The sequence below is a fragment of the Lepisma saccharinum genome, chromosome 30 (genome assembly GCF_977018435.1).
Source record: "Lepisma saccharinum chromosome 30, izLepSacc3.1, whole genome shotgun sequence".
Taxonomy (NCBI): Eukaryota; Metazoa; Arthropoda; class Insecta; order Zygentoma; family Lepismatidae; genus Lepisma; species Lepisma saccharinum.
Genome location: NC_139258.1, coordinates 24546279 through 24573467, shown reverse-complemented (window position 1 = coordinate 24573467; position 27189 = coordinate 24546279). Strand labels below are relative to the sequence as shown.

Genomic DNA, 27189 nt, shown 5'->3' with positions numbered 1-27189 from the left:
TACAAAGTTGTAAAGTCCTCTATGAAACACCCTGTACTGTGTAAGCAATTGGAAGTACATGTCTTTCACTCAATTTAACTGACGTTTGACGTGGAAACTTGCTTTGAAATTATTCGATAGTGTCATCTAAGTAATTATATGGTTCGGGTCGACAATGCCTTATGATGGCCATGACGTTTTGTTCTAATTGTCCAGTATTTGCGATGACAGTCGATGTGCCATCTCTGGACAAATAATTTTGTCTCCTACACTTAAAATCGATTTAGCTATTGATCGTAAAAGTGGAATACATTGAATGGTAATAGCACTCCTGTATGGACTGAAGACTAGAACTCCTGATCTGCATTATTGAGTTCTTCAAGTAGTAACTCTGTTGTTCAGCATGAAACAAAGGACATACGATCTACATTTCTCTCTATCACCGATTTTCTACCTTGCGCGAATCGTGGGTTTGTGTCCTTGTTGTTTAAGAAGTCATGGTTCAACTAGGTTCACCGTTAAGTCCAATATATGGTTTATCTATTCGACTATACTATTCATTTCCTTTGCGACAGGTTGCTTCTGGATGTTGGTTGTTGTATTTGAGAGATTAGGTGATATATCGGAGGTGGACAGCGACGTATTAGATCCAACAAATTTCTTCTGTTGGATTTTCGATGAAATGATAACATTAATAAGTGGAATAGTTATGAGTATGAGCTGTTTGAACGAAACGTTTCAACTGGTCATAGTCTTCAATAAGATTTCCAAGTTGGATGAGAGTCTACATGTGACAGGAGAGTCCAATCTGCGCATCTTTAGAAAATGTCTTCTTACACTTACATTCTTCATGGTAATTGTGACAGCAACAACTTGCTTAGACAGTGTAATTTTTTACAATTCTGTTCTGTTGGAATTGATCCCATATTATGCTACCATTTTCTTGGAATTTCTATTCCACATACTTTTCTGCACATTCTGCTTTGTGATTCGTGAACGATTTTCACACATCAACGATAGGATTTCAAAGACCTTTGAAAGGCTGCAAATTTCATGTTCCACAGCGTCAACCAAACTGGGCAGGCGTATGCACTTACTGAGAGAAGACACCAATAATCGGATAATGAAATATGACCTTCGTCATGTCCGAAGGAGCTACTCTGAACTGTGTGATATTGTGGACTCCTTGAATTCAACGTTTGGATTTCGCTTGCTCATCGTCATTGCCCTCAATTTTTGTAAATGTGTCATTTACTGTTACGGTTTTTTGTATTATCTGGGTTACTTGAGCAGTTCTATATTTGAGTATATGATTTTTTTCTGTTACATCCTCTGCTTTTCTGCTTTAATTCTTCTTCTGGTGGCCCCTAGCAATGCTGTTAAACAAGAGGTAAGTGCTAACAATTTATTATATAGTACGTATGCATATTTCTACAATTATTATACCTAATTATGATTGGCACTGAGTGCCATGATCCAAGAGTTTTGTAACGTCGGCTATTGTTCTTGCCTCAATGAATTAACCCTATATTTTCCTGCATTTAACGCAATGTTGTCAAACAGGCCAAAGTTGCCCAAAGGCTGGTAAGAACACATGAACCCTTTGTGGACAGCATTGTTTAGGTGAATATTTATATGTATTTTTATGGTGTACTGCAGTTATGGTAAAGTTTCTTGGATTATGAGTCCGGAAAATAGCGAGGCCGTAGCTCCCACCTCGCTACACTTATTGAATAAACTAGTGTTGGAAAGGATAGAGGATTCAATGATGATGTTTGATTGGTTAACAGACAACTACAAAATGTTGGCTATCTTTACTGCAGTTAATGAAGAAATTGAACAATACAATTTGAGTGTCGCACAGGAAACCGTTGCTGTCCTCGGAGCAGATCGTCAATCATCTCCGGTCTACATTAACTTCATATTGGTAGACTCATTGACGGGGATTAGGGGGGCGCGTGGGAGTGGACAGTTGCCCCCATTTTTGCCACTTTCCCCCTCGCTACCTCCTATTAATGCCAAGCCTTGTAAACCAACAGATTGTAAATTGTCCTTAGCTTTAGTACCCAATATGCTACTAGAAGTGTTATTACCTATATATAGAAACGATTTAAACAAATCGGGAATTCATCTGCAAGAATGTCTCGTAATTTTAACTTTTTCTCACTACTCAACTCAAATTGCACTAAAATTCATAGGGTGATCTGCACGCAAGGAGGAAGCATTTAGTAGAAATCAGTGTTTCGAAACGTAAATATATGTGTATGTACAGTGCTTGTATGTAATATGCATTTGTTCCTATTGTATGATTATTTTGTGTCGTATATTTATATCCCATAAGATGAAGTGTGAAATGGATTCAAGGAACAATTAAATAGTTCATACATTTTCTTCCTATCTCCATTGCTCTCTCTCTCTCTCTCTCTCTCTCTCTCTGTCTGTCCGTCTGTCATTTTCGCGCACCGTGAGCCTCAAGAAAAGTGTTCTGTCACCTAGTAAGCAAAGGTTCACGCCTCAATTCCACTTAGAAACAAATTGTAGTGGTAGCGGTTCCATAATCCCACCATTCGTCAATGTGCTAATATGAATAATAGTTTTCTTTATTGAATAAGTAATGCATTAATCCCGCTTGCGCCTTAACAATGACAAAAGTAAAAAAGCCAGCCCACTATTAGTTGCTGATGTAGAAGTAATATAAATGTACTCCCTTGCTACTCCGTGGGTTGGATGTTGCCTTCGAAATACTTCCTCCATTATACCTGAGCAATTATGTGGTATTAACTAAAGTACGCATTACAGCATATAAATTACCTTAGAGACGTTAAGTATACTCTAATGGCACTGTTATTTTGTCCGTCTTCAACCCATTACTTCGCCTCACTCTGTCTAAACACGTCAATAGTGTATTAATTGACAAACAGGCGTTATATTGATTAATTACATTAAGAACAATTTATGTAATGTGGTTGGTGAAGCGTGAAAGTGGCAGAAAAACGGTTGACCAGCATCGTTGAAGTCTTCAAGTTGTTATTTCTTCGTCCATCATGAATGACAAGTTTCACGATCTGTACTTCTCTTTCTCGCCCATCTTTTACATAGCACGAATCGTTGGTTTGTGGCCTTGTTCTGTCCAGAAGGAGAATTCAACTAGATCGATTGTGAGATCAAAGTTATGGTTCGCCTACTCAATCATACCATTGGCTTTCCTGGTGGCAGGCTGTATTTGGAGATTGGTTATGATTTTTCAGGAAATAGACACATATACAAGTGCATCATTATTTCAGTCTACTTTAATTCTCGATGAAATATTAACAATGATAAGTGGAGCCATCTTTAGCGTTAGTTCTATGAAGGAAACATTTCAACTGGTCAATATCTTTAGTAGGATTTCTAGGTTGGATGAGAGTCTGCAATTACCAAGTGTGTCCAGTCAACGTACCTTTAGAAAATGTCTCCTTATGCTCATCTTTTTCTTGCTGTTCCTTACAGCGACAACATGTTTAGACATTATTGAATATGTCAGTGTGTTATCATTACAAAACGTTCCATTTTATGCTACAGTATACTTGGAGATGTTTTTCCACGTACTCTTCTGCACATTCTGCTTTGCGATTCGCGAAAGATTTTCACACATAAATAATCAGATCTTGAGAACATTTGAAAAGTTGGACGGATCATTTTTCACCGTGACAACGAATCTTGGCAGGAGGATAAATTTACTACACGGCAAGAGCTTTCAACGAAAACTGAATCACAGCTATGATCTTCGCCAAATCCGAAGGAATTTCTCTGAATTGTGCGATGCGATGGACTGCTTGAATTCGTCTTTTGGTTTCGGTCTGCTGATCGTCCTTACTGTCGATTTCTGCAAGACTGTTGTCTACCTCTACTGCCTTCTATTTGGACTCGAAAACTTCAGCGAGGACATATTCTCAATCTTTACTCTGTCTGCATACATAACATGCCCCCTCTGTCAAATTGTTGTTCTGGTGGTTTCCAGCAATGGTGTTATACTGGAGGTAAGTGATTATTGCTTATTGCATGAATTATTGATTTTGTGTGGATCATGTGATCTAAATACAAACAAGGTTTCAGTTTCACACTAATATTATAACAACAGTGCCTAGGTTAAAGTATTTCGTCAGAATTGTACGTAGGATTATTTTCACCTTAATTTCATGATATTCATATATGGTTTTATTTGACCAGGATTTGTGACACAAACAATTTATGAACTCTATTAAACACATTTCATTGTGAGGAGTACCGGTACAGAACTCTTAGATCCGTACTCTTGAGTTTTTCAAGTTGTTACTCTGCCGTCCACCATGAAGCAATATACATAGGATCTACATTTCGCTTTTTCACCAATTCTCTAAATTCTCTACATTGCACGGATAGTGGTTTGTGTCCTTGTCCTTTTCACTGGCGTGGTACACATAGGTTCATCTTACAGTGCAAGATATGGTTAATCTATTCGACTGTACTCTTGGTTTCCATTTTGACAAGTTCCTTCTGGCGATTGACTAATACTTTTGGGAACGTGGATAATAATGAGTCGGATCCAGTATATACCTCCTGTTGGCATTTAGATGAAATTACAACCCTGATAAGTGGAATACTTATGGGTTTGAGCTGATTGAAAGAGAGGTTTCAACTGGTTTCTTCAATAAGATTTCCAAGTTGGATGAGAGTATACATGTGACAGAGTATCTAATCTGCTTTCCTTTAGAAAATTCCGTCTTGTACTCATCCTTTACGTCGTAATTCTTACGGTTACGACATCTTTAGAGAGTGGTCACTTATACAACACTGTTGTAGTGGATTTCGTTCCATATCATGCTACTATTTACTTGCAATTACTATTTCACATACTTTTCTGCACATTCTACTTCGCGATTCATGACGATTTTTGCGTGTGAATGAACAGCTTACAAAAACATTTGTTAATATGCAAGACAAATAAATTTAGTAATCACATGTTCTTACTGGCAAGAAACATCAATTTTCAAATATTGCACCACAGCTATGACCTTCGCCGTATCCGAAGGAGCTACCCTGAACTGTGTGATGTAGAATCCATGAATTCTGTTTTCTGAATTTCGCTTGCTGATTGTCATTACTGTTAATTTTGACAAGTGTGTTGTCGGATGTTTTCTTTCTTTTTTTTGTATGATGTCGATAATTCCAGATATTCAACACGTGATCTTTCTCGGTTACATCTTCTGCTTTTTTGCTATAACTGCTCTTCTGGTAGTTCCTAGCAATTCTGTCAAACAAGAGGTAAGTACGACATTTACAACTTCATGTGCATGCTCATATGATTATTTTGTACGTTATTATTTTTGACATTGAGTAACGTATGCCAAAAATATTGTATCGTTGCTTTTCAGTTTTGAGGTAATTAAAAAGAAATTGCATATTATGTCTCAATGGCTGGTATAAACTCATCATCTCTCTGGGCACATCAATGTTTAGATAGATAATATCTGAACTTATTCTGAAAGACTGGGCTTGTTATTAGCCTGTCCACGAATATTGGTGTGGTATTCGCTTTCGAGAATATCTAGCGATTTTCACCCCTTAGCCATTCAAATTCCATTAAAACTCGCAAGGCTTTTTCCAAGCACGGAGAGATTTTGCTGAAACCAGTGTGATCCACCCTGAAAGTTTTGTGACACCTTTGTAAGCAAAGGTTCGCTGGTTTAATCAGGAAACAAAGGATTCACTTTAAACTGTAGGACGAGATCAATTTAATCTATCAGAAGATAAACGTAGACTTAAAAGGAATTGTGCAATTTGGACTACTTGCTTCGTTCGTTATATTCTTGTTCTCCAAATCTCCTTCTATAATTTCCTCTCTATTAACTTCAGTCCTAATTTTGCGTTCTAGAATATATGGAAATGGTTATATCTCTTAAAAATCAAATTAACATCTCCCACTACCTTCCTCAGCAACGACAACTCAAATATTATCATCAACATTAGTGTTATTACATCACACATCGTTTGGAGGTTGAGTGCAGATGAAGTATATCATAGGTTACTCAGCCTAGGAAGTTAATGCAAATGACTAATACTCTCAGAAAGTTCAAGATGGATAGTATTGATCAATAAATATTCAAGAGAATTTTTAAGATTATCAAAACTATGCCAGCCAGCTCATCTACCAGTTCCACTAGTTTGAAGAATGAGAATGAGAAGGAAAGATGTTGGCACTCCCTTACATTTCTGGAAGGGTTTCAGAGCCGTAAATGGATGCTTCCACATCGTCTTATGGGAACTAGAGGAACATAACTCCAAAAATGCGGTTTTCAGTTTTGTTCAAATAAACTCCTCTGAAGATCTCTATTTGGAGTCAGGTTGATTGACATATCTCCAATTTTCCTATTTTTCTAAGAGTCAGACATACTCCTAAGAATACATTGTTTCCTCTTTTCTGCCAATTTGATAAATTGGAGTTACGCCCCTCTGGTTCTCACACGACAATATAACCTTGGAATGTTTTTTATGAAAAACTTACAAATTACAACACATTAGTCTCTCATGGACCATTAGGGAAGCACAAAACTTAATATTTATTGATCAGCAGTTACAAATAAGTAAATACGACGTCCTCTGTGTTTGGCATTAGTTCTATATATTCCGAAATGCAACCCTTTGAAATATGCTGCTCACCTCATCTATGGAATTACATGAAGAATGTAGTACCTCTGGACGATAACGATCTTCTAATGACTATGTCAATTTTATCACACAGGATTATTGTTAGCGACGTCAATTGTCACTAGAAACACGCAGACGTGCAAACGTTTCCTCGATTGATTGAAGCATTTTAACCTAATGAGTGTTCTATAAGTACTGAGACACTCATTTGGCTAGGAAAAAAGTTGATCTCCATCCGTTACACCTTGAGTTAGTTCTTATATAATCCACTATGCAACAAAAGACATACGATCTACTTTTTTCTCTCTCGCCGATCTTCTACGTAGCACGACTCGTGGGTTTATGGCCTTGTTCCTTCATCGTTGATGGTTCAACTAGATTGGTTGTGAAGTCCAAGATATGGTTTACCTACTCGATGATAATAATGGCTATCAACGTGGCAGGTTGTTTCTGGAGATTAGTTAATATCTTTCAAAACATTTACAGTGAGGAATTGTATCCAGTTTACACAATCTCTGTGGGTTTAGATGAAAGTCTAACACTCATAAGTGGAGTACTTCTTAGTATAATCAGTTTAAAGGAAGGGTCTCAACTGTTCAATATCTTCAGCAATATTTCCTCTTTGGATCAGAGTTTGCAAGTAGCACGATTGTCCCATCTACGCACCTTTAGAAAATGCTTTATTATACTGTGCTTGTTCATGGTGATCGTTACAACTTCAACTTGCTTAGATAGTGTGCAATATTTTACGTTTTCCTACAAATTTATCCCTTATTATTCTGTCATGTACTTGGAGATGATATTCCACGTACTTTCTTGCACATTTTCCTTTGCGATTCGAGAAAGATTTTCACACATCAATCATCAGATTGCAAGAACCTTTGAGATGATACACCAGTCATGGTTCCCTGTGTCAACCAGTCTGAGTAGGAGTATGAACTTAATGCGAAGAAAGAATAATCACAGAATACTGCACAGTTATAACCTTCATCTTATTCGAAAGGGCTTCTCTGAATTATGTGACGTGATGGATTCCTTGAATTCAACGTTTGGTTTTCGTTTGCTGATTGTCCTCACTGTAAATTTTTTCAAAGCCGTTGTCTTCCTTTTCTGTTTTCTATATGATATCGAGAATTTCAGCAGTTACCTACTGTTGAAGATAACTGTTTTTGCTTACGTCTTCTGTCCTCTTGCTTTAATTGTTCTTTTGGTAGTTCCTAGCAATGCTGTTAAACAGGAGGTAAGTTATTTAAATTATTTCTAGAATATGTAGCATGTACTTGCGATATACTATTACTTTGTTGATTTTGGGTCTTTATTAACATTGCTCTGGTCAATTACAAAGTAGTATCGAAGGCTAAAATCGACTATTTCTTGTATCTTTGGAACTGTTCAGATGTTAACATGTATATTTACACGTTATTCGTTGTATAATTAATCTTTTCATTATAGGAGGAATTATTCCACATTATGGTGGTGCACGAGTTGGCAAAATTCGCAGTAGAATTAAGTTCCCGTACTTAGGTAGCAAACTGATATAGGTTAGATCAAGGCGGATTTGTCATGGTGTCGTGGTCTGCAGAATATCGCGCTTTCCCTTAGAATTTTATTCAGAAACGAGATACCTCCCTGCGGCTTAGTCCCCCCCGCGTAAATTTGTATGACTATTTACATTTACAAGTTTATTCACCGGTGGAGGCACATAGTCGTTCATATCCCCACTTTAAGCAGTAGGTCCAGTTCCGATTAACCTTTCTGTGCATAACATGTACTTAGAAAGCAAACAAAACAAACATGTTTGTTCACTACAAATAATAATATTGTAACTTTCTCGTGGAATGACGTTCAGTGCCATTATGGAAGACTTCGAGTATCAACTCAAATCAAAAACTTTCCCGGATGCCAACTCGTATACAGACTACAGTTTTTCCAGGGTTGATACGTGCCAGTAGAGAGAGATTTGGTACCCTCTTAGTCGGCTATCATGAGACATTAACTGAAATTCCACGTTCCAGCTGTCGTGAACATGCTAAACTGATATATGACCCATTTTCTCCGTTCCATGATGTAAGAGATGTATCGCGTTACCCATGCTCCATCACACTTAAAGAGTACAACAGTGGCATGGGGAATAATTCCCCATATATTTTCAACATCTCTAGAACCATTTTTGTCTTCACTGCAAATTATTAAATGATAGAAAACGTTGAAATTCAAATTACAATCAAAACTTCTTTCGTCTTCAATGTAAATAAGATAATTCAAAATTAAATCGTCAGATTCAATCCACATTGTGGTTAGAATTAAGCATCTGAGTGGACGGCGTTTCCGATCACGCACGATTGCACGACATGCCTTCCAGCAAAGTTTCCAGCCGTTGTATCGATGCTGGCAGAAGTGCATCTTGGGCGAGGGACATTATTATTAATAATAGTAATAATAATAATTCTCGAGATATAATGGCGCGGTCCCACAATGCTAATCGGTAAAGCCAAACAAATGGGTACGTGTCGTCGGCCTGTGCGGATTGGCCGATCGGCACGCCGATTACTAGCAGTCTACTTCATAGGAATGTGCGCCGACTCGCTTAGTGCATACGGGCGAACGAACATGAAAACTACGTTTCCTTTTTTCTTCGGTGTGTCTTGCTAATGTCGACATATATTTTTATTTTTTTATGAGTGGAGTCACACTTCCATGGATTGAATACCTACAGAAACAAATAATGCTCCTTAATTTTGTGCCGGCCCTCGTGGCGGAGTGGTTATCTTACGCGCTACGACGCCATGGGACCCTGGTTCGAATCTTGGCCTGGGCGTGGCCCAAGAAGCGAAGTAAAATAAAGCAAATGAATCAAGCTCCTTAATTTTGCATTTTCTCCATGCAATTCTTAATTTCATACAATTCTGTGCGAATTTTGGTGCGGAAAGGAGCAGGGGAAACCAAGATCGTGTATGGTTGAATGCATTTCCACCTCCCAATAGCAGAGAATATACCTGAATGTTGGAGAAGTAGAAAAATTATGGTAGTGGTATTAATTGAAAACAATAAAAGTATGAAAAAAATAAATGGACACTTTTCGTATTTTCTATTAACACGACAAAAACATATAAAGGGTATCCCCACAAGAACGCTGGATTTGAATTGCGCCATTGTCTTGTTGACGTGTTGACGGCACTGTTATTATAATTTTAAGTACTGTTCTCTTTTATTTGTTTTCTTGTTGTTGTTGGGTTGGCGCTACTTGCCACGCCTCCTACGCGACGATTACCTTGTTGCACGACATATTTTCGGGCCCAGTCCTTTCGCACAACGGCGACTAGAACTGGCCAGCGAGGTCATGCCACTTGACACCCTTCGACTTCTTCCTTTTGTGGTATGTGAAATATCAGGTTTATGAAACCACGCTCAGAACCCTACCAGAACTCAAGGAGGAAATTCGACGTGTTATCGACCAAATCGAGGAGCAAATCTGTGTAAGAGTCATCAGCAATCTCATCGATAGTATGATTACATGCAGAGCAAGTCGTGGGGCACATAATGTTCTTCATACGTAACTGGTAACATGTACCCTTTGTAATGGTGTAGAAATAAACGCCGCTTCATGAAAATAAAATAATTTTTCACGTTATCAAATCCGGCGTTCTTGTTGGGACACCCTCTATGTACGAAAACTCACTAGAAACAGAGTAGACTCATTGACTTGATAATGCACAAATCTAAATAAAAATAAATGTAACGTAACCGGTCGCGGGTGAGCTCTGGTCTCACTCTCACAACACTCGTTCGACAACAATGGTCACTCTCATACTGCAGTTTAAATCATATTATTATAATGTGATCATGTCACCGTGACACTAAAAGTCAGCTAGAGAGCACCACAGGCCAATATTTTAAATACTGTTAAAATTACACTAAATTAAAATTGAAAGTGAGCGCGACGCTCATCAACGACTGATCGGGGATTAAATTTCACCCATCGTAATAAAAACGAATCATTTAATATTTCCGACAAATTGAAAATTCGAAAGTATATTTATGGTAATTTTCAGCTGATACTCCAATACCTGATTACAGTATCATCCACACTATTTTTCATTCTGCGGCTGCGCCCACGTAACCCTGAAATTAATGCCATGTTTTTTTTCTTAAACTTTTTGAAGTATTTTTCATTTCTCAGCAGAGTCTCTCTCTATATTTGACCAATATTTGACGCTGTGTTCTATATTCCATTACCTTGCCTTTGAAACTATGTGCTCCTGTCATCTAACTAATTATATGGTGCTAACTAATCAATACATTATCTCTGAGGCGATAAGTATCTTGCGAGGCCATGACATTTCGTCATATTTGACAAGCATTTGTGACGCCTATCGATGTGTGATCTCCAAGTAAATAATTCGTGTCGTATAGTTTCAGCTATTGATTGCATAAATTGAGTCCATTTGAGTGATAGGAGTACTTCTGCATGAATTGGAAACTAGGACTCTCCGATCTGTTTTACAGAGATCTTCAAGTCGTTACTCTGGTTGCTTCACCATGGAAGAACATGCCTACGACCTACATTTTGCTCTGTCGCCGATTTTATACATTGCGCGGATCTTGGGTTTGTGCCCTTGCTCTTTGAAGAGACATGGTTCAATGAGATTCATGAAGTCCAAGATCTGGTTTAGCTATTCGGTGATACTATTTGCTTCCTTTGTGGCAGGTTGCTTCTGGAGAATGGTTGATACATTTGAGAACATAGAAGACAATGAGCCAGATCCAACTTATGCCTTCTGTTGGCGTTTCGATGAAATTATAACATTAATAAGTGGAATACTTATGGTTATGAGCTGTTTGAAAGAAAGGTTTCAACTCGTCATCATCTTCAATAAGATTTCCAAGTTGGATGAGGGTCTACATGTGACTGGAGTGTCTTATCTTCGCACCTTTAGAAAATGTCTTCTTGTACTCATATTCTCCGTCGGAATTGTTACGATTACAACTAGCCTAGACAGTATTATATATTACAATGGTTTAACGTTGCAAATGATTCCATATTATGCAACCACTTTCTTCGAATTACTATTCCACATACTCTTCTGCACATTCTGCTTTGTGATTCGTGAACGATTTTCACACATCAACGATAAGATTTCAAAGAACTTTGAAAGGCTGCAAATTTCATGTTCCACAGCGTCAACCAAACTGGGCAGGCGTATGCACTTACTCAGAGAAAACACCAATAATCGGATAATCAAATATGACCTTCGTCATATCCGAAGGAGCTACTCTGAACTGTGTAATATTGTGGACTCCTTGAATTCAACGTTTGGCTTTCGCTTGCTCATCGTCATTACTATCAATTTTTGCAAATGTGTCATTTACGCTTTCACTTTCTTGAACGATTTGAATCATTTCAGCAGTGCTATATTGGAGAGCTTTATTCCTTTCAGTTACGTCGTCTGTTTTTCTGTTTTAATTGTTCTTCTGGTAATTCCTAGCAATGCAATGAAGCAAGAGGTAAGTATTAACAACTTATTATATCCAATTTTGCATTTTCCTAGAATTTATCTTTAATATGATTGACACTGAGTGACGTAGCGCATGAACAGTGTAACGTCCGTTGTTCCCCTTCTCTTGTAAATCAGTCTCATATTTTTGCTATTCTTGCTGCGTCAATCGCAGTAAGAAATGTGGCCCAATTGGTATGAACTCTTGAAGTCTTTTCGGCACACCATTGTTCAAATTCTAATTGACATTTCCATACAGTATTTTTCATTTTTCAGCAGTGAGTCTCTCTTTATTTCACCAATAATTGACGCTGTGTATTGTTAAACTGGACTTGTTATTTGCCGATATAATGAAAGCAAGAATTAGTTTACAAGAATATGTCGCAGTTTTTAACTCCTTGCCACTTTTTCACTCAAATTGCTTTAAGATTCACATGGTGTCCTACACTGACGAAGCTCCACGTCAAAATAAATTAAATAAAAAAAAATCTGAGCTAATTTCTGCAAATATGCATTGTGTTTATCTTCTCAAATAGCATTTCAGATACTTGAAGCGACATGTTTAATAAGTAGATTCACGACAAAATTATTTGTAAGAATATCTACTTTAGCACCATCTGTAGGTAGTAGTTGGAACATGGCGAAGATATATTTTTCTAATTTTCTTAAATACTTTTAAGATTATCTTTATTATAAATATTTAAAAGTAAAGTAAATAATACAATATTGCACATTCCAAAATGTCATTCCTTATAGAATCTATATTAGTAATAGCGTTTTGTCTGGGTATTTGAGCCTATGGTTTAGTATTTGTCGGTACCCTTTTTAACTGTCTCATGTGCTGATTGGTTGTTTGTTTATTGAAAAGGTGGTGGTTGCATGACCACTGCAGTCTATGTGTACTTGACTGATGTTTCAGGGAAACCCCTATCTAAAAATCGTGTGCCACTGTTTTGCCTTGTGACATTATAAATATACAAACTGAAGTTTATTTGTGTGTTGATGGGATCACGTGTTCATTATTCAGCAGTAATACAAGTAACAAGATATCACCTGCCTTCTGTGTATTCAGAAACTACACTTTTCAAATGTTTGATGTTATCTAGGCAATTATGTGCTGCGAGCTAAACTGGGACGATTATAATGAACGTACCATTGTGTTCTATTTTACCAACATTTTGCGACCATAATCGATGTGTAACATCTAAAATAATAGAGGCATTTGCAACTTTAGAGATGAATTTGTTTGTTTAGTGAACATTCCAATAGGGTCAGGAATGCGTGTCAAGAAAGTACGTAAACAAATTTGGCCGCTGCACTTGAAAACGTTTACGTAATTGATTGCATAAGTTCACTACAATTTACTGCTAAGAGTTGGAGTTCGTGGAGTTCGTGAATTGGAAAGTAAAACTGTTTCTGTCTGCATTCTTGAGGTCTTCAAGTCGTTACAATGTCATCTACCATGAAATAAAAGACATACGACTTACATTTTTCTCTTTCGCCGATTTTCTATCTTGCACGGATTGTGGGTTTGTGTCCTTGTTCTTTGAAGAGACATGGTTCAACTAGGTTAATCGTGAAGTCCAAAATATGGTTTACCTACTCGGTGATACTCTTGGCTTGTTATGTGGCAGGTTGCTTCTGGGGCCTGTCTAATGTATTTGAGATGGTGGACATAGACATTCCGGACCCAACAATTGCTTTCTGTTGGTTTTTCGATGTAATTATAACACTGATAAGTGGAGTGTTCATGGTTATAAGCTCTTTGAAACAAAGGTTTAAGCTCGTTATCATCTTCAATAGGATTTCTTGGTTGGATGAGAGTCTGCATGTAGTAGGAGTGGCTAATATGCGCGCCTTCAGAAAATGCCTTTTCATACTCATCCTTTCCGTGATAATCATTACGACTACAACTTGCATAGATGGTGCAAATTTTGATAGTACTTCCATATTAAAATTTATTCCATACAGTGCCACCGTATACTTGGAATTACTATTCGAAATACTTTTCTGCACATTTTGCTTTGCTATCCGTGAAAGATTTTCGTACATCAACGATCAGATTTCAAAGACGTTTGAAAGTGTGCAAGTTTCATGCTTCACTGTGTCAACCAAACTGAGTAAGCGCATGCGGATACTAAGAGGGAAGACCAATCGGCGAATACTGAATCACAGCTATGACCTTCGCCATATCCGAAGGAGCTATTCTGAATTGTGTGATGCTATGGACTCCTTGAATTCTACTCTTGGCTTTCGCTTGCTCATCATGCTTGCAGTCAATTTTTGCAAATGTGTCATTTACGCTTTCGGTTTTTGTGTGCTCTGAAGGATTTCCATAAAATGGAGAATGCGATTTTTTTGGGTCACATGTTCTGGATTTTTGCTTTGATTATTCTTTTGGTGTCATCTGGCAATGATGTTAAAGAGGAGGTAAGTGATTATAACTTATTTATGAAAGTTTTAATGTTCATATACTCTTTTCTGTGTTCGTCAGTCCCATATATTTTCAAGTTTCCGTGCATTTTACGTAATTTTGTTTTAGGAAATCTAGTCCTAAGACTTGGACGAACCCCACAAGCATCAGAATATATAGTACTATTCTCTCTCTTGCAGCGACGTCTTCTATCCATCAAAGTCGTGGTCTGCCCTTTCTTCTTGTGGTGAAGCTTTTCTCTCAATATTCTCCTTGGCATCCGGTCTACCGTCATTCTCTCCACATGCCCCAATCCCTTTATTCTCCGAGTTTTAACAAATCTCACTATAATCTGGCATTTTATTAAATCATCCAGCTCTGCATTATATTTTATTCTCCAGTCATCATCTTCACTCTAAGGTCCATTTATCTTTCTTAATATCTGTCTCTCATATATTCTGAGGACATTTTCATCTGACAATTTCAAGGTCCAATTCTCTGATTCATGCGACAACTGGTAGTACCAGTGTCTTATAAATGTTAAGCTTTGTATTTCTTGTAATAAGTTTATTTCTGTACAGCTGCTTATTTGCAAAATATGATTCCCTACCTGTATGTTTTCCTTTACTACTTTACTCATTTCATTGTCATTATACACCATTGGCCCCAGATATTTTAAAGATGGGACTCCCTCAAACATATTCTCTCCAATTGTCAGAGCTTGAGGTGATCTTCTGATCTCAGAGTTTGATATTCTTATGTACTTAGTCTTATTTTCATTTACAGTGAGCCCCATTTTTATTGCTTCCCTTTCCAGTTTTCCATAAATTTGTTTAAGTGTACTAATTGTTCTAGTACGTTTGTAATATCATCTGCATATTCACGGATTTGACTGTAATTTCCAAATATAGTACTATTCACACACATATTAATATTGTCAAGGTCTACAATAAGCTCATTCTACAAACTTCCATGGTGGTTAGCACAGCTCGCTACAACGTCATCTGTCCCCGGTTCGAATCCCGGCCTTAAAAAGGGGTTTTCTTGGTGCGTGTCACTTCATCAATTTCATCATATCATTACTCATCCTCATCGTCGTGATTAAGCAATAATGGAAGAAACGCGACACTGAATAACAAATATCAAATCAACAAGTTCACATTCGCTCCAAGGGTGTGTTGTGTAGGGGAAGGTCGGGAGGTATCGGAGAGGCGACCGTATCGGACAAGAGCAGTTTAGGGCATTAACCGTTTGAGGCAGCACTTGTCACGCGGGCGGTGTGTGCACCAAAACGAACTACTTGAGCCATCGCCATATTGGATGTGTAAGCAAAGCAGTTTGTGTCGTGCTGCGAGTTTTTTGGTATTTGTTACGTTGTGTACGAAGATAAATTTGGAGTATTACAATTGGTCTGAGAGTAAGTGTATTTAGTTTCTATTGTTACTAGCGTACATATTATATTGTAGTTGTTACGTTGTAGCCGTATAATATCGCTTGCTTCGTTGTTCTCTGTTTAATGGCTATCTCAATGTTGTTCGTGTGGTATCGGACAAAGTGAAAGCGGGTGGTATCGGACAGCTTGTTGGTTCATAAATATAAATTTTAGTCCTAATAGAGGTGTTTTTGTTTTGTTTTCAGTAAACCATGGGCAAAATTCGTGGAAAATGGGACGAAGACAATATGAAGGCAGCAATTGACAAAATAATTTCAAAAGAAATGACAATAAGAGATGCCAGTGCTAGATATTCTGTACCCAAGAGCACGCTAGGAGATCTAGTCAAAATAATCGCAGATGGGGGAAAGATAACAGCTAAGCCTTGCACAGATAATAGAGGCACTTACCAAAGAACGTTTGATGAAAACCAAGAATAAATTTTATATAATCACGTAAAGGTATTGGACAGTCAGCTGATGCCGCTAAGCAAATAAGAGTTTTTAAAACTGGCCTACCAATTCGCTGAAAAGCTCAAAATTAAACACCGCTTCATCAAAGAGAAACAAATGGCAGGAAAATATTTTTACTATGACTTCATGAGCCGACATCAGGACTTAAGTCTGAGGACAACCGAATCGACTAGTCTGCAGCGTGCAGTTGCGTTCAGTATAGATCTAGTCACTAGATTCTTTAACAATTTGTCTGAGCTTATAGACAAACACAAATTCAGCCCATTTAAGATATTCAATGCGGACGAAACTGGTGTATCATGTGTTCACAACAATAGCCTGAAGGTTATGTCTGTAAAAGGGAACAGACAGGTTGGGAAGTTGACGTCTGCAGAGAGAGGGAGAAAAAAGGCAATTCTCTTGTCCATAAATGCAACAGGTGATACGTTCATCCCTCCGTTGTTTGTTTCTCCACGTGTGAGAATTGACAACGAATTAAAAAGAGATGCTCCATTAGGAAGTACTTTTGATGGACAAAAAAGTGGGTGGATCACAAAGGAGGGGTTCCTGAAATGGTTGCATATTTTTGTTGTAAACCCTAATGAAAAAATCCAGCCTTGTCGATTGTGGATGGCCATGGAAGCCACAAGGACATTGATGTGATCCAGTTTACCTCCGCACACATCTCACAAACTCCAACCTCTAGACAGGTCAGTTATGAAACCATTTAAAAATGCCTACAATGAGGCATGTGCTTTGTGGATGAGGAAGTATCAGAACATGAAAATATCACTTAAAGATATAGCTGGTTTGGTCAACACTGCCTTTTCCAGAATCTGCAGGATGGATTTTGCGCAATCTGGATTCAATTGCACAGGGATCTACACTGAATCACAATGTATTTTGTGACCTGGATTTTGCTGCCTCACTCTGTAACCAGTCACAGGAAGTAGAAGAGAGCTACACTACCGTGAATCAGACCTCAACCAATCCTAACAAAGCAGCTTTCTCTCAACTATCCACTGCTTGCAATTTTTCTGAACCCTTGAATCAACTTTACGACCTGCCTTCAACATCAGGAATTTCTACAAGTTGTAGTTTACCTGGAACCTTAAGGAAACCAGACAATCAGACTCAAGAACCATCCACTTCCAAAGCAGCATCTCCTCCAAAACCTCCATTGTCAACTTCCCAAATGTTCATCTCATCACCGACTCAACGCATCTTAGAACAAATTTCACCACTACCAAGCACTTCAAATGTGAAGTACAAAGAAAGAGAACGTCGCAGTGAACAAAGTGAATTTTGACATCTTCACCTTACGAAACGCAGCTTCTACAGAAAAGAAGACTCTTCGAAGAGAAGAATGCTAAAAGAGAAGAGAAAAAGCAGACAAAAGATATCAAACAAAATGGCAAAGGTATGATTAAGAATCCAAAGCGTAAATTATCAAAACGAAGGAAATCCAGCAAGCAACAGTTCAAGACAGTAAAGCAAATGAAGATGAAGGCAACAGTGATGAAAAAGCAAGAAAACAACTTAAAATTGAAGACAGCAAGGTAACATCTGCTTTGGTTACCAACTGCATCATCTGTGGAGAGTCATTTGATGAAGACTGGATCCAGTGTCAAGTCTGCAAAGGATGGAAACATGAGAACTGCGCCAATCTTGAATGGGTTTGTCATTTTTATTACTGTGACATTTGTGATGCTACCAAATGAACAAAAACTTTGCCAGTATTCACTTCCCTCCCCCTTTCCTTACGAGTTTAATTTCAGTCAATTCCTTCTTAGTCGGTGCTTACGTCATAAGAGGAAGGCACCCTTAAGAGTTCAGGTTTCTAGATCCAGAGCTTCAGGCTGTACATTGAGTGTGGACGAACTGTTTTATAGGTTAAGATTGCGTGTGAATTTTCCTCATCTATGTGTCAGCATTTGTCTATATAAGAAAGAGAGCTGCTTGTTGAATAGTACTATTACTGAATTGCAATTATATAAGAATAGTCTTTTGGATGTCAAATTGATTAAGAGGCCATCTATCAAATTTCCAAAAATACGCCTTTCCTCTTTCATAAACCATGACTATTTTCTCGGCGGTTTGTGCGTTTTTCAAAGTACTCCTTTTGTTAGTCAAGCATTGTTTGCCAAGTATCGAGAATACAAAACATACCTATTTATGGCCATTTTTGCTACATGTTCGGTACTATATTGAACTCAGCTCCTCCTCGAACAAAAACACAATTTCATTTTCAAAGACAAAGATCAGGAGGACAAAAGAGGGTGACACTTCCTTATAATCTTGGAGTGGGCTCCACCTCGTATGATTATGTGAGGTAGTTAAACGGGGAAAACAAACAATTTTTCATTGTTCAGCAGTTACCACTTTTCCTTCTCTGACATGCGTGAACCCATCAACTAAAGAACCCATCAGCTGAGGTATGATAACGATCTTGTAATGCCTTTGACATTTGCCCTGTATGACGTGCTCAGTGGCGCCAATCGAAGACAAATTAGTTCCTCTCCCACAACTACAAAGGCTCTGTATATTGATTGCTTAATTTAAACACAGTGCGTTGATAATGGTGCTGCGATCATGAACTGGGAGTTAAAAACAGTTGAGCTTTGCTCTTGATGTCTTCAGGTCGTTCCTATATCGTCCACCATGAAACAAAAGACATACGATCTGCATTTCTCTTTTTCGCCGATCTTGTACATAGTACGGATCGTGGGTCTCTGGCCTTATTCGTTGTCCGTTGATGGCTCAACTAGATTGATTGTGAATTCCAAGATATGGTTTACCTACTCGGTGATACTATTGGCTTTGTATGTGGCATGTTGCCTGTGGAGAATGGTTAATGTCTTCAGTAACTATGTTGCTAAAGAAATTTCCACAATATATTTGTTCTGCTTGTTCTTAGATGAAATTTTAATAGTCATTAGTGGGGTATTTATAAGTGCGAGTTCTTTGAAAGAATGGTTCCAAATGGGCAGTATCTTCAATAGGATTTGTAGGTTGGATGAGAGTCTGCCAGTGCCAGGAGTGTCCAATCTGCGCACCTTCAGCAAATGCCTTCTTGTACTGGTCAGTTTCATGGCAATCGTTACAGCTACAACCTGTTTAGACATTGAACTATATCATAGTGATTTAGTGTTGGAATATATTCCTTATTATGCTACTATGTATTTGGAGATGCTATTTCAAACAATGTTTTGCTGCTTCTGCTTTTCGGTTCGTGAAAGATTTTCACACATTAATAATGAGATTGTAGAAACATTTGATGGGTTCCAAAGGAGGAGTCGCAAGACAAATCAACGAATTCTGAACCACAGCTATGACCTTCGCCATATCCGAAGGAGCTTCTATGAATTATGTAACGTTGTAGAAACCCTGAATTCAACTTTTGGCTTTCGCTTGCTGATTGTGCTCACTGTCAATTTTTTCAAAAGTGCTCTCTTTCTTTTTTGTTTTCTACTTGATCTGGAGAATTTCAGCAGCAATATGTTGGAGAAAATGTGTTTTCTCGTTTATATTTCCGCTGCTGTTGCTTTAATTCTACTTCTGGTAATTCCTTGTAACAGTGTTACGAAAGAGGTAAGTGTTTTAAACTTACCTATTTCCTGAACAATTTACATGTCTAATAATGTATGGTCATGATTGCGCGATTTGCACTGGAAAAAGCAGTGGTGATAAAGCGACTAATCTGAAATCCACACCATATTTTGGTTAACGTTTAAGTTCAGTGATGTTAAAATAACATAGATAAATACAATGTAGTTTTAATGAACACCAGTTAACACCACTGAGGTTAAACATTGACCAATATGTGTAGCGGACCTCCTGGATAGGTGTTGTGTCGCTATGATACAATTTGTTTTACAGTATATGTCCTGACATTACATTTATTAACTGCAAGCCGACATTGCAGAGAAAGATCAAGTATCTTTTCAAGTGCTCATAATTGCATGTAATCTTAATGAGACATTTCTCATACTTGAGTATTCCCTGTTCCAGGGCCGGATTGAAACTGCTTGCGCCACTAAACCAGTATAAAAAGTGCCACCCCTCTACTATATTTTCTATGGTGGCGCTGTGAATAATTAATCCCTGCACCCGATATCTAGTTCCATTGTAAAGCACCATAATGCATTGCAACAATTTTCATAACTGCGCTTCCGGCGTCTCAATGGGCGTCAAGCTTTAAAGGACAGAGCGGAACGGACATCTGGTTGGTAGCACAGACTTTGGAGTACTTATTTAATGGCGAGAAAAGTAGACAAGAAGTTTAGAAGAGTCATTCATCCTAACGAATGACTACATTTAAATTGCATGTCCTAGATTGGCTTCAAGGAGAAATATTATGCAATATTCTAGATTTTCATACATGTAGGTCTACGTTAGGAATTATATGTGCTGAAATTACACATACGCGCATATACACATACGTAATCTTACCATGTGTACAAGTGGTGAGCTTCTGAAAAGGCTTCTTGCAACGATGCCCTGGCGCCTGAACACACTTCTATTATCGTGTTGTCCTGTGTTTTGTCCGCATATGGTATCCACCCAGCTAGCAAAAGTTTCGCAAAGCATACCTCAACCCTAGGTGTCTCATTGTTATCAATGTGAAACCATAGGAGAATTTCCCAGCTAGCCACAAACTTGGGCCCAACATCCCCCAGCCAGTAATTTTCACTTCCAGCGCTACTCAGCACCCCTTTACAGCCACAGCTTTTAACCTACGTTAGAGAATTTTAGTCGTTAGAGACAAGCGTTGATTTTAGAGTTAGATGCTTGGCCACGCATGATGCGACTACTAGAAATGCCGGAAGTCCTGATACGCCCAAACTTTTCATACCTATAAACTGATCAAAATTCTTACCATGTTAACAAGTTTTTTTGATATTCCGAACTCAATTACTATGTTCCTCTTTTCCAGGATCATACGATTTTAAGACAATAAATAATTCATGAGCATTATGATAATATTCCCATATTTTCTCTGTTTCTGTTATGAAATATTGCATTTAAAGCCACACTGACAATATAGCGTTCCTTATTTAGTAATGGCTATATTTTTGTATCGTTTCTAGGCCGAGAAAACGGGAGTGTTGATCCATAAGCTTCAAGATTCAGAACTGGATCCAGCCATCAAGGAAGAGGTATTTATTTATATTTGTAATGTTACAATTTTAAACCAAAGTCCTAACAAAAAAGTTAGAGGAACGAATCTTAACAGTACGTTTACTAATGGAAACGAATTTTTGGCCCTATGAATTTTGAATTGTCAACATTTCCCTGACAAACTGATGGTAATCCTCAACTTTTCCATGGATATATTTAATCTTGGTAAACTGCTTTCCCCATTTTTTTCTAATTTGGTTATTTTGACATAGGCTAATTTCCTCTCAAAGGCAATCGCAACAATGAAAATGAACTGGTGAAATAGATGATTGGACAAACGCAATGAATGATCTTACCCAGAATTCGAAACGGCACCACAGTCTTCCTACGCTAGGTAGGCATTAAACTCATTATTAATACTGTAGTTGTTAGAGCACTGAACTAAAGAATAGCTGTAATAAATGTAGATAATCAGAAGAGTGGTTAGCACATTGGACTACGACGCTAGTGGTCTCGGGTTCGAATCCTGGCCTGGGCATGGATGTTTCTGAGTGTCCATTCATCAGTTTTATCATATCATCCCTGATTCCCATCATCGCAAAGTAGAAAGGTTGCACAAAAAGTGAAGTAAAATAAATCAAATCAAATCATCTTATCATCCCTCATCTTTGCGGTTAGCTAATAGAGGCAGAAAAGTGAAGTGAAATAAACTCAATCAATCAAGCTAACGTATCTCGTCATCTTTCAAAGAATTGAATTGATTTCAAGTTCGAAGACTACATTTTCTTTGCAACTTTCACAGGTTTTTTGTGTAAATAAGAACCCAATGAGAGGCTTTGTAATTTCATTTGGTACTTAAATAATGTTGTGAAACATCAGATGTCGTCTTGATCCCTGGGTTCAAATAGCCTTACTGTTGACACACCCATTTACTTTCAATAAACAAACACACCGTCTTATCGTATTGGTTCTGTCGGTTGGTATGCGTGAAGCTATGTTTTTGAGAAATCACGTAGTCTACAAACACTGAACCATTAAGATATGTTATGAAGTTGTGTTATTCAATTTGAAAATACGGTTGATACATTTGTTTATTCTTATTTCAGATTCAGATGTTTTCGTCTCTCCTGCTGTACAGAAAAGTTCAGTTCACTGCCTGCGGATTTTTCCCTCTGGACTTGACCCTCTTACATTCAGTATGTTTAACTATAGTTAATTTTTAACATCACATTTTCTGTTGTTTATAAATATTGTAAATTACAAGAGAGAGTCAAATGAAAACCTTCATTTGCTTTTGTTTCTTATCTGTTAGATTTCTGTATGTAGGGTTGAACAAGTTTAGTACAGGCCTATAGTTGATCTACATATATTTTGAACTTTGAGTTTGTGCCTGTATACCTTAAGAAAAATAAGTTCACGTGCAGTCATTTTAGGAGCCACTGCGAAGGCCTTACCACCCATCTGCCTGCGAACTGAGGCCATTGTCGAACTTTCTCCTCCGTTAGTAAACTTGCTGGTGTGGTAAGCATGCACTGAGATATTCAATTTTCATTTGCCGAGAAATTTATTTAATTTTTAGGCTGATGGAGGGCAAGAAATCACTCGTCCTCACTGGTGCAAGTGTGTATAGGAGACGCCATCTTTAAAATAAAAATAATGGCGCTTTGAAGCTCACTTGATGAGTGTTCCAGCCTTGATGTCGTTTTGTAAATAACAGTTGATAATTCATGAAAATTTCAGCTGTATACAGTCTGCCCTAATTTTTTTATTGGACTTAAAAGGTTTTTACTTGACTGTTAATATATATACGTATATATCAATAGTATAAAAATACGGGTGGGCCATAAGTCAGTTGTCACTAGCAATCGTTAGACTTTGTTTTGCCTATCGTAGTGGAAGTCAGTTGTGAACTTGACTAGTGCGTATTACCCAATATAAGAATGCTGGGGAATACGCACTAGTCAAGTCAAGTTCAAAACTGACTTCCACTACGATAGGCAAAACAAAGTCTAACGATTGCTAGTGACAACTGACTTATGGCCCACCCAGTACTATGGTGTCAGCATATGTATTATCAGTGTTCGGGAATTGGATTTTCAAAGTAAATGAGTTAGAGTAACTTGATTAAAAAGTAACCGAGTTAAAGTTACTGTTACTGATAAGTTACTTTTACAATTACTTTCTGCTGGATTGTATTGCAAACAAATTACACACAATCAATGACCATTAGTTGTAATATAGCACACAATGACTTACATTTATTTTACGCCTCCTAGTACATAATGTAAATCTTTAAAAATGAATATTATTACAAGAAGAAAATAAGATGGACCAAAGCGCTTAACGCTTCGCGTGCAATTACAAGATTTGCAATGAAACAAATTCTAATTTACCATGCAACAATGCCTATTCTTTCCTTTGCCTCAGGCGATTTCGCGAAAATCCTTTCACTTCAGCATCAAGAGAAGCCACATAGTTGGAAAAAGGATTGCCAAGATTAGCATTTCCCCGCGTTATAAATTCTCGAGTTAACAATTTAAATATCTGTAAGCAAATTAACTGTAAAGGTAACTGTTAATAACGTTACTTTTATTGTAAGGAAAAGTAACTCTGTTACAGTTACTGCCACAACTTCTTACTTTTAAACATTGCTACTTATTGATAGATTCCTTAAAAAAGTGTATATTGCTTCTAACTGCGTTACAAGAATCTACTTACATCCACTGATATATACAGTTTCAGTGAATTTATATGTATGAAATGCTACGGAAATATCAATAATAATAATTAATTATAATAATAGAGAGACTGATATCGACTATATGCAACCAAATAATGTGTTTTTCTGCTATTATAATTTTTATTTTCGAAAGACTGAGATTGATTGATATGTTTGTTTTACTTCGCTTTTTGTGCCACTTTTGGCTAATTTGCGAAGATGGGGATGAGTGATGATGTGATGAAATTGATGAATGGACACTCACGAACATCGACCCCTGGCATCGTGCTAACCACTCCGCCACGGGTGCCGGCGAAATTCTGAGATACATGTACGTTTATGTTTTACAGGAAATAATTATAAAATTCTTGCTTAATTGGTAGGGAGGATTCTCGAAAACATTGGCCTTGATGTGAGTATAAGGAGAAAAAGTTGTCTGCAAGGAAAGAGAGGAAGACCATGGAAGAGATGGATGAATGATGATGATGATGACGATGATGATTAGTTGTTTTAGAAAGATGATTCAAAATAGGAAAAATTGTAGTTTGACTGTGGATAATTCTAAAACTTGCCAACTGGTGCAGTACCATAGAGAGAGAAATGTTTACACACATCCACACCCACCCACACAAACACACATGCACAGCACCGTGTGCATTAAACAACCATGTATGCATACAGAGCCCTGCCTAAGAGTGTTACATGTTCCACCAAAAATTTCATTAAAAAGAAAAGCTTCATTAAAAGATGTTAAAATTAAGCACTGACTCCAAAAATTAAAATAAGCCCGGACACCATTTTAGGATCTTTCCATACAGAAACACACACGCCCCCCCCCCCCACGCCCTCCCCCCACACACAATAATACATTCGAATCCCACTTTAAACTATATGTTAAGTTCCAACTAGACTATTGAAGGTGAACTTGCGAGCGCTCACGCGCTTGTGTTGATTGATTTGCTTTATTTTACTTCGCCTTTTGTGCCACTTTTGACTAATTTGCAAGGATTGAGTGATGATATGGTAAAATTGATGAATGGACACTCACAAAGATCCATGTCCAGGCATGGATTCGATTCCGGGACCCCTGCCGTCGTAGCGGGATGTGTAACCACTCCGGCACGGGGTGTGTGTAAAGAATATTTAAATGTTAAGCAGTGGCGAAGATTAGGGGTGGCGTGGAGGGCATTTGCCCCCCTACCCCGCATTTTGGCCTATTAATCCTAATCTTGTCTACCAAGATCAACTGTTCTGTCCCCCTAGTTTTGGCAATAAATCACCGCTACTGATGTTAAGTATTGAGAATGCGTGTTCACAGAATCAAGTGTGCTTATTATTTACCTCTTTTACTTTCAGATTGCGGGTTCTGTGACAACATATTTGGTCATCTTGATCCAGTTTCAGATTGCAAGCAAACCAACTAATGATGAAGAACTACGTGAGAGCACCTCCACGGAAAAATGGGTCTCAACCACGTGAGGTGTAAAAGTGTATGCTTTACTGCAAAACAACATACTACATGGATACATGACTCGTAAGAGAACAGATTTTGGGTCAATGAAAAATTTGATAAAGTTCATCTCATTACTTCCTTTATTTCCAAATAATGGATTCGAACTTGCTATTACAGTGGAATGGAATGTGAATTGTGTACGCGTTACCTTAGTAACGAACGCAATTATCTTTACTAATTTTTATTATCACAGTTAGGTATAAGGGTCTAATTCACATGTATGTGTGTATTTTTGTATTTTGATTATGTTTGGCCGACCTCCGTGGCGGAGTAGTTAGCACAGGGATCGCGGGTTCAAAACTCCTGCCTGGGCATGGGTGTTCATCATATCATTACTCATCCTCATCGTCGCGATTAGCCAAAAGTGACAGAAGAGCGACGCTAAATGACAAAAATCAAATTTAGCAGCCACGTTGATGGGAGCTCTTGCTTCAAAAGAACAACGGATTTCCAGGTATGCGAAGGAGAATTTCTACTGTCAATTGGCCTGCTATGAAAGTGACAATTTTAGGTAACCGCCAGTGGTCTGGTGCGGGGTCACACCCAGCCTCCTCCAAACGCCAAAACTAAATGCTAGGACCCGGGTTCGATTCCCGGTGGAGACTTGTGGTGGTTCAGATCTTACTTACTGTGCATAAAGTGGACTTAAAACACCAAATCAATCAATCAATCATAAATGTTAGAGCTTTAATCCAGTCCCTCCTAACCTAACAATTCATAACCCATAATTCAGCTTAGATCTAATAATGCATATGTGGTTAAGTTAGGAGAGGCAGGTTTATAGATCTCTTAGCATTTACTTTTGGCGTTTGTTTCAATCTGGTTGTTTCCCAAAAGCCAACCCGAACACAGAGAAGCGAGGAGAAGTGTACCTAGGGCCCTACACGATGTAGAATCTCTCCGAAACTGTGGTGTTTGGACGCTAATGGCGAACTAAATAATTACAAATCAGAGGTAGAGTGTAGCATTTGGTGTAAGCCAATCCTTGTTGAAGTTTCCCAATTTTCATACACAGGTTCGTTGCTATAGTCCGAGCGAGTATCAGGTTACCTTGAGAGCTATTGTAAAAGGAAACACACTGAAGCGCTACCTCTTTGTTGTTAGGAATTCTAGCTTTCCTGGTGACGTGATTCGAACAAGTGTTCTCGGGTTACCAGCCAGGTTAAATTGGAGTTAGCTTCCAACGTTTCGAGGGCATACATTGCTCTCATCTTCTCATTTCATTCTCTGAAGATGAGAGCAATGTATGCCGTCGAAACGTTGGAAGCTAACTCCAATTTAACCTGGCTGGGAACCCGCGAACACTAAATCGAACTCTTTGTTGTTGTTTTTCTACCAGAAGGTAGACGTTCGTTTTGATGTAGGAATATCATAAGTACAGGTTAGGCACGCAGAGCAA

The 27189-nt window shown here is 38.0% G+C and overlaps 1 protein-coding gene across 1 annotated transcript; it reads left to right on the top strand.

Moving 5' to 3' along the window:
• Window positions 1-1288: 1288 nt before the first annotated feature.
• LOC145981914 (putative gustatory receptor 28b) lies at window positions 1289-26520 on the top strand. Its single transcript, XM_083115410.1, has 4 exons — window positions 1289-1369; window positions 21528-21596; window positions 22665-22754; window positions 25634-26520. The coding sequence occupies exons 1-4, from the start codon at window positions 1289-1291 to the stop codon at window positions 25754-25756; spliced, it is 363 nt and encodes a 120-aa protein (XP_082971536.1). The 3' UTR covers window positions 25757-26520.
• The last annotated feature ends 669 nt before the right edge of the window (window positions 26521-27189 follow it).

Coding starts and splice junctions, on each gene's coding strand:
- LOC145981914 (XM_083115410.1), top strand. CDS start 1,289: ATGATTTTTTTCTGTTACATCCTCTGCTTTTCTGCTTTAATTCTTCTT. Junction 1,370..21,527: donor GCAATGCTGTTAAACAAGAG/GTAAGTGCTAAC, acceptor TATCGTTTCTAG/GCCGAGAAAACGGGAGTGTT. Junction 21,597..22,664: donor ATCCAGCCATCAAGGAAGAG/GTATTTATTTAT, acceptor TTCTTATTTCAG/ATTCAGATGTTTTCGTCTCT.